Consider the following 8,861-nt stretch of genomic DNA (forward strand, 5'->3'; position numbering starts at 1 on the left):
TAAACCTATAGAGCCCGGGCATTTATAAAGCAAACAATAGACGAAGCAACGGATGTAATAAGAGTGGAAGAACAGTAATGCCGCTTGCTATCTCGTTCTGGCTCCTCAAAGCATGAATGGGTATCTCTATGCAACATGCTCAAATATCAAGTCATATCCCCTCCTCACATTCAATCATCAAGATTTCATAATCATCCCTATCCCGTCTTTCTTTTTCCCCCAATTCTTTGCACTCCTTTTCCAAATTCTGCGGAGTGCAATGTCCAGCATTTCCCCCATATTAAAAATCCCCAAAAAAATGACCCGTAGTTTGGAATACCAGTGCATCCAGTGCGTGGTCTAACCCGACCTGCGGCACTGAAGATTAATCAAATAAGTAACAGAGAACTTATGCCTCTGCTGTAGAGGAACGAAATGAAATAAAGATTGCTTTCCGTGGCTCAATCTTGTGGTATAGCCTCTTTTTCTGAGGAATGGGCTTGCGCCGCATGGAATCTTCCAACCTGTAATGCTTTCCAATTAAACTTGCGTATCTTGCGCAATGTTGTGACCGATAAGGAAAAGTAGAGGAAGAAAATAATGTGTTGTGTTAAGTGCTTAGACGCTGGTGATGCGCTCGAGAGGAGCTCGAGCGCAGCAGACCATGAGCTTCAGGCTTGTACCGAGCTCTTCAGCTTCAGAGAGTAGAGACTTATCGCTCCAGATGCTCTTTCCAGGGGGGTTCCCAGCTGCGTTTTCGTAGCACCGTGTGTACCACCATCGGCCAACCCGACTGACCATCTTGGTGATGCCCTCGTCTGCCAAGGGGCTGTTGTCGCTCATCATCTCGGATAGACTTGGCGGATCCTTCTTCTTCTCAGCAATAGCTTTGCCCTTGTCGGCCTTACTGTCTGAGCGAGTGACGGAACTTGCCACGGGCACACCCACTCGTGCTGCCTTAATGGTAGTGAAACCAACCTTGCCAAGGAGGCGAACAATGAGATCCGCGGTTGATCCGAGACTAGTATCAGGCGTCTTCTCATTGATCCTCTCTTTGAGACGGCGGACTGTACGCCGGCCCCGGTTGCCCATGTTGTTTAGGTCAACATCGAGAATAGAGAGCTCGATGAAGCCTCCTGGCTTCAACACACGGCGAGCTTCGGTGAGAATGCTGCGGTAGTATGCTTCAGGAGCTGCGACAGGGAAGCGATAGACAACAGCCGTAAAGCTCTGAGGGGCGAACGGAAACTTGTCGAGGTGAGAGATGTATTGGATCTGGTGGTGGTTTGGAGGGCTGAGAGGGAAGCTCGAAGATGAACTCTTGAGTTCTTCAGGAAGAGGAGCGCGAGGAGACAGGTTGAAGAAGGTAGCAGCCGGGTATGTTTCCGCAGCATAGAATGACCAGTCATCGTTACCAAGGCCATCAATTACGAGGATTGAGTGCCTCTTCAGTGATCCCTCAACAGGAACCAGTTCATGGCGAACGTCACTGAAGAGAACATGCCCGAAGGTAAGCCACTTGCTCACCGTCATTGAACCAACTCTGAGATTTACTTGTGCAAGCGGTGACCCATCTTCGGAAGAGGAGCTGGCATCAGATCGTCTCGTCTTGCGGGAAGATCGACTGCTTCGTCGAGATACCTCACCAGCCGCAGGAACCTCAGTGTTGGTGTTGCGGTCCTCGTATCCCGAAACAAACTTGGAGACTGAGAAGGGAGTGCTGGGGCTTGGGTGAGGTTGGAAAGCCGCCCGAAGGCGTTCAGTCATGTCAGCACTGCAAGTGCTGGAGATGGTTGTTGCCTTGGATTGTCGGCTTGCCTTCTTATCGAAGACAACCGTCGGCGACTCCAAGGGCTTCTCCTTGCTAGCCAGCTTCGACTCGTAAGTCTCAAGATGAAACGGTGTGCCTCGTGAAGAAGTTGCCGAGGGAAGTGCTTTGCCAGCATCTTCTCCAAGGAGATCATCATACTCATCCCACACCTCATCTTCTGCGGGGGGGTCATAAGGCTGTGGGATTACGGCAGTAGACCCAGAGAAAGCAAGAATGCCAGAACAGCTTGAGCTAGATGTACCAATGGTTCCCTCGGAGTCCTTGCGAGGCGAAAAGGCCAAAAACTCCTTTTCAACACGACTCAAAGCAGGAGGGTTAGAGTCTCTAGATGAGAGATTGTTGGTACTTCCGGCTGTTGAACCATCGGTAGTCAGATCAGGAACAGGAGTCGAGGGCCTCGAAGGTGAAGGCCCTTTGGCAATTGACTCAGGGTCATAGACCTCAAGGTTCTCAGGCGCCAACTGCATGCTAGCTCTGAAAGGCCTAGAAAAGCTCATAGGTGACACATGTTCAGTACGGTTACTCACAACCTTGGGGATTCTTCCAACTTGAGGAAGTCGGCTTCGTCGGCTAGCAGTAGTGCTCGTTGACGGAGGCTGTAAAGTAGGCTTCTTGGACATCAAAGTCTGCTGGGGGACAGGCAGCCGAGGCTTGGTCTTCATCTCGACGCTCTCCCGCCTTGGGGGTTGAGTTGGCTCTGCAGGTCGCACTGGGGAATTGGTCGACGACCGCATCTCTGGTGTGCCTTGCGAAATCTCAGGAGTACCACCAACACTAGGCGACTTTCCATAAACCTCGGCAAACCTCAAAACATCTTGAATGTCCATGGGCTCGCTGTCCTCTTGTTCTGAAGAATCCATCATAGCGTAAAAGGCAAGGGGTTTCTTCTCCACTGGTTTGACAGTGGCCGAGACTTTCTCGCTCTGCTTGGGCTGCTGCGTCTGGGTTGATCTTCCAAACAAATTCCACTTTCGAGGAGACCGCGGCCTCTTGACAAGCTTCTTGGGCGCAGGGTGGGAAGACTTGGCCTCGTGGGAGATCTCCCGTTGCAGTTCGAAGTGGGACTCATCAGACATGACGCTAGTATCAAAGCTTGTCATGGGCGAAGATGCATAGCCTGACGTGTTGATGGGCTGAGGCAGCTTCAGGGGGTCATCAGGCGAAGATCGGAGTCGATGCACAGATCTTCGGAAAGCCAAAGTCGACTTCATTGTAGGGCCTTCAGAATCGCTGCTCTCGGAGGGGCGGCGAGCCTCAAAGGCTGGGTGTGGAGTGCGTGACATGGGCGATGGCCACAAAGTGTTTCGAGGCTGATCTTGAGATGCTGCCAATGACTGCGCGCTTCCAAATCTCGACTCCTGGGTCGCCAAGCTCTGGGAGCTAACACTCCGAGAGATTTCAGAGCTTGCATTTCTATTCTCGATAACCGCACCTCCAGCGATGACCACTGGGTTGACCCGGTCTGCAAAGAAGGAATCATTGCTAGAACGGGGTTCCTGAGTTGTCTGACTACCAGGAGAGTTGCGCGTCATATTGCTGATACTTCCACTGCGTCTCTTGGAAGCACCAATGCGTCCATAACCTTCATGGCCCGTGCCAGCTACAGGGCCCTTGCGGAGAGTCTTCTTTTCCTTCTCATTCTTCTCAGCTTGTGCTCCGTTGGCGTGCTTCTTACGACTAAAGAACGGGAAGCGTGAGAAAGAGGAGGTTGCCACGTTAGGGCTCGGTGTGCGTGTCATTCGAGGTGGCTCGAGGCCCTTACCCTTCTTCGATTCGGCTGTTGCCTTGGTTGCCGGTTGAGCGTACAATTCGCCTCTGATGGGAAGTTGTGAAGTTGATGCTGTTCGGCCTCCATGAGTGTACTGTGGCTTTGGGGGGGACAAAGCTGTTGTATTCGCAGATTCACTTCCACGTCTTTCGGTTGATGGGAGGGATTGGGTGGAAAGATTGCTGTGGATGACTGGCATGGGGTTGAACAGTTGAGATTGCATGTCGGGGGTGCCATCTCTACTGGGTCGTGACGGGGGTACAGCTCTTGGGGAGGCGGAGGATTGGGCACTTCTCTCAGGGGAAGGGGAGCGCAAAACAGGTCTTGATACCTTACGCACCGACTTTGGCGAGGATGTCTCCTCACGAAAGTATTGTGATGACTTCCGTGGTGGAGGACTGGGTGGGGGAGGAGGCAGGTTCTTGGTCTTCTTGATGGTGGCTTCTCGAACGGTGGAGTTCGACGAGGATGAAGTCAGAGATTCTCTAACAGCTGCGAGGCCATGAGGATCAACGGTGATGGCATCAACCTCGTTGGGGAAACTTCCACCAGCTCTTCGTGTCACAGGAGGTCTGTTGAGGATGGGGCTTTGTAGCCGGTTCTTGTTCTGAGTGCGAAGAGGTGCAACAAGACCAGGAGACTGAGAAGCAATTGAGGTTGGCGTGGTGTCGCGACTATAGGACCCTGGTCCAGGTGACTCGGAGAACCTAGTAGATGGACTTCCACTAGTTCCAGAAAACAGTAGGCTGGCTGGGGTTGGGGGTGGGAGATCGTGCGTTGCTAACCGGAACGGAACCTCAATGCGGTTATCCGAGCTGTCAGACGGACGTCGAATGTTGCGATAGCGGTCCAGTTCGGGGTAGATCACTGGTGACTTGGACGGTTTCTTTACCTCTACAACCTCAGCAATTTGAATCTCAGCAGGGCTGCTGGTAAGTTCTCTATCCAGATGGAAGCCGAAAGCAGGGTCGAGTGAGCCTTGGCGCTTATGCTGGGATGAAGAAGAAGAAGAGTCTGTCCGGGATGAGCCAGTCCGTGTTGTCTTAACATCACCAGATAACGATGACTTCTTCCTGCGCAGAACGTTTGGGTTAGACCTTGGGTTGTCCATAGACTGGGCTGACGATGACGATCCGGAACCTCCACGATGGTTGGCAGTTGATCGTGTGGATGCTGAAGTAGAAGAAGAACCCCACGATTGGGCCTGCTGATTAAGGCTAGGTCGTGGTACAGGTTGAGGAATTGACGGTCGTCGAGTAGTAGAAGGTTGAGGGGGCCTTGCTGATGGACGTGAGATGGAAGAGGGCTTCGGTAATGGCCGTGGAATCTCTTCCCTCCTTCCTGATCTGTTGAGTGGCTTTGGAGCATTCGAGATAACTCCAGGCTCAGTTCCCATTGTCATTCCCGGACCAGGCCGTCTTATGCGAGACGGCTCCGAGGGCCTGGTCGGGATACCAGACCCCAATCTGTAAGATTCCATCTTCCAACCTTCTTCAGGATCGATTTCGTATACTTAATCCCATATTTCGCCGGGAAGATTCTGAGTAGGTGTACGATATATATGAAAGTCAAAAAAGAAAGAATAGTAACCGAGACCGTGAATCGGGAGAGCGAGGTAGAGTCGTCGTTATTAGTGTGGAGGGGATTCGTTGCTCTATGAATTGGTGTGGGTAAATTTATCAGCTCGAAGAGGCCTAGTTCGTTGGGTGATGGTGTGGGCTGTGGGATGAACCCACGTCTAAAAGTTTGGTTGACGGACGGTAGAGCTGGCGCTTCGGTTGATGTGATGAGTGTTTGAGGTGCGGGCTTTAGTACAGTAGTAGTGTCGTTCAAGGTTGGAGTGTAAGTGGAGGAAGTGAGACAGGACAAGGAAGAGGGAAAGGGTAATTAGATGACTTGAAGAAGTTTAAGAGATGAAGAGACAATGCAATAGACAAGGAGACACAAGACAGTGGCAACACTAGAGAGCGAACGGATGGGTATAGATGTGATAAGGTAAGAAAAGTAAGTACTGTAAGTAATGGAAGTCAAAGAGGAGATGGTAGCAGCGGGGAGGGCCGAGACGGAAACGGGAGCATATAACTAGGAAGAGGTAGTATTTAGGCAATGGACGACCTTTCTGGGGCCATCATCATGAGTGGACGACGACATCTGGTACATGAATACATTGAGGGATGGGCAGAGGTACATGCTTGGTAGAGGAGAGAGAGGATGGAGGACTCTGACTGTGGCGTTTCTCCTAAACCTGGTCTGGCCGGGGACTGGGACTGGGAGGTTGCAGGCATCGCCCTGCCAGGCATCGCATCTCGGGCGTGGAGTCCGCCCATGCAATGCGATGCGATGCGATAAAACCCTCCCCCGAGTTCGACTCATCCGTTTGGTCAGCGAGAGAAAATACTGCTGCAGCCGTAGTATCCATCGCTGCGGAGCACATTAACTCAAGCGTACTACTGCGCCGCGTTCCCTCCTTCGGGGTGCATATCCATATTATCCTATGAGAAAGCCCTCATGGCATCTTGACGCAGTGATTGGGCATCACACCCTTGTAGCGATTTGCACTCCCAATCCTGGTCGCCTTGAAGGACCCTTGGTGTGGGCTATCCATAGTGGGGCTTCACAAAGAGAGAGACAGAGACGGAAACGTGAGAGAAGGATATCTTTAAACGACTGGTTAACCTTGAACTGGGCTGAGCTGGGCTGGACCGTTGACATTAGTTAGTAGGTAGTTACTAGTTAGTAGAGTGGACCAGAAAGGGATGGGCCGATGGCCGCTCATCATGGACCAATCTTGGATCTCTATAACCCGGCAAAGTTGGAGGAGAGACAAAAGGGTGGGTAAACAATAAGAGGGAGGGCACAGATATGGAAAGATAAAATGTTATCAGCAAAAATATAACATCGAATCATGGTCTAATACCTCTCTCATAAGAAAAAAGCCTGACCAAGAACTGATGCGGGTGCAGGGTATATAGTCCTGACATTTGGTGGTTGCGTCCCGTTTTGGAGTTGGAGATGATGAAGCTGTGTGATGGAGGGGGGGCAGGAATGGTATTCCCAGTGACTGATTATCTTTTCTCTTGACGTCTAGATTTCCAATAGTCAGGGGTCACGAATCTATGTCCGGAGCCGAAGGACAGAGCCGTGGGTGTGAAGACATTGAGAGTTTGTAGCAGGGTATCACCATCTCGATGGGAGTAGGATACTGTCCGTGACTCCGAGGTAGAAACATGACGGCGCTTGTGCCTTGTTCTTGTTCTTGTTCTTGTTCTTCAGCACAAATAGGTATTCAACGTCGTTGGATGCATATGCAGGTCTTAGACATGCATATCAAATGTCTCACTTTGTTCCTCTCCCACAGGTTAATCTGGTCTGCATGTCTCTGGAATGTCTTGCCCACAGCCAGCCTCACCTTCCAAATACGTTAATCAATATGATGAGCGTAAGCAAACGCCAGGCACCTATCGTCTCGTCTCGTCTCGTCTGGTCTCATCGAGTACAGTAGTCACGATTGCGAGTAATAACAAAACTTTGACTGACTGTAGTGCTGCATGGACCTTCATATCCAGCGATGAGTGGAGCTGGCGTTCACATTTTTAGAATTCAGGGTAAGCTTTTACCGTCCCAACGGGCGAGTCCCGTTATAAAATCGCCCCGCATTGTGGAAAGCCTATCATTATCGGATCCTTCGTAGGATGATCTGACAGTATTCATCTCGAATTGTATATCTCCTTTTTCCATTTTCGCAATATGACTTGAAGTCCAAGGCCTCAAATCAACTCCTTCAGTGACAGGACTTGGTCGTCGTTAGTCGCTGACCGGGGGTGAGAGATTCTGGGGCGAAATACACCCACCCTGTCGGTCAAACACCAAGCCCCAGACCAGCTGCATGAGTTGCATCTACAGCCAAGGTAGCGGCCAAGTTGGTACAAGAATAGCATCATGAGAGAAGTCTGTCTTTATGGGGGCATTCTTTGCGGCGTCCATGCTAGACGCGAGAATGCTGGGATAGCAGCAGTGTGCACGACTCTCACGATGCTAGAGCATGATACTCAACACTCAGGACAGGACTCACAACTACAGCCTTAACGTTCAGAGCCATCCCCGTCCCGCCTTATCCCGCTCTACGAATTTGCTTTGTCCCGTGAACACGAACGTTTCGTCTCTCGCCCTCCCTCCTATTCGTTAAAAATCCCAACGCAAAGCGCCCAGGAGTGTCAATCGCCAAAGGACTCATCGATGCCATTGGTTGCTGTTCAAAGATTTTCTGCCAATGAATCACGCGCACTCGCACCCTCTCGTTTCATTCCACGACCCGTCAGAATGGACCCAAGGATAATGATAGCCCTCTCTCCTGCATGTCTTCTTTTCCTTGCAAAAAGTCTATGGTGAGTGAACGACTAATCCACAATGCGTCTCATCGTTCGCCAATCCTCGCTGCAAAAACTATGTCTTGCTCAGACCCCTGCACTTAACTATTGGCATGGGGTACTATAATTCGGTAGAGGCGATGGCGAAGAGGGAGCTCAAAGTTGGTATCCAGCAACAGCAAAGACTTGTTAGTCGAACAGATCGCTCAGTCACGAGCGAAGCGAAGGGCGATTGCGCGATATAGGCCTACGTATTGGCCAACGTACATAGGTACTAAGGCAGACAGCCAAAGTTCACCGCTATGCATTGTTAGTCTCGTGACAGGCACTTTGGACAAGATAAGACACCACGAGACCAAAAAAGCAAGCCCAGGCAAAACGGTCGGCAGTCGATAAGAAACGCACGATCCTGGTGTTTTCGACGTCATTCCAAGACACAAGGCATTCTCTGGAATCTCATACGTGCTGGCAGCCTTATCACGAGGTCAGGTCCCAAACGTTCGGTGAGAGTTTGAGCCTCTAGAGCCTCCAAACAGGACCCAGATCGGTGTGTGCGGCTAGGCCCTCGGCCCTGTCTCTAGAGCAAGCTTGGCTAGCTGAAAGACTACGTCGTAGTGCAAGTCGGTCCAGCTTGGATAGTGGCAAGGCGAGAATCATTAATGCGCTGGCAAGGCGGCAAACGCGTCTTGACGTCGACATCTCGCCGATTGTCCATGAATTATGGCATTAGTTTGCATGCCGTACCTGGATCAGTCTTAGATCTTGCTGCAGGACCGGCATGATTTGGGGAACATGTTTCCAAAAGTGGCTACAAGAGAGGCATCCCATATGCAGCATGTAGCTCCGCCACAGCAAAAAATTCCCCATATCCGCCACAGGTTCTCAGATCCTTGAGGCTGGTGACCCTGATTTCTAG

General features: G+C 51.1%; 1 protein-coding gene across 1 annotated transcript; it reads right to left on the reverse strand.

Annotated features, from left to right (window-relative positions):
* Nucleotides 1-597: 597 nt before the first annotated feature.
* FPRO_11805 (uncharacterized protein) lies at nt 598-4,974 on the reverse strand (the record flags this gene model as incomplete). The annotated part of the gene is made up of 1 exon (XM_031221320.1): nt 598-4,974. One exon carries the CDS (start codon nt 4,972-4,974, stop codon nt 598-600), a length of 4,377 nt encoding a protein of 1,458 aa, XP_031086891.1.
* Nucleotides 4,975-8,861: the final 3,887 nt, after the last annotated feature.

This window comes from Fusarium proliferatum, assembly GCF_900067095.1.
Source record: "Fusarium proliferatum ET1 genome assembly, contig: FPRO_scaffold010, whole genome shotgun sequence".
Taxonomy (NCBI): Eukaryota; Fungi; Ascomycota; class Sordariomycetes; order Hypocreales; family Nectriaceae; genus Fusarium; species Fusarium proliferatum.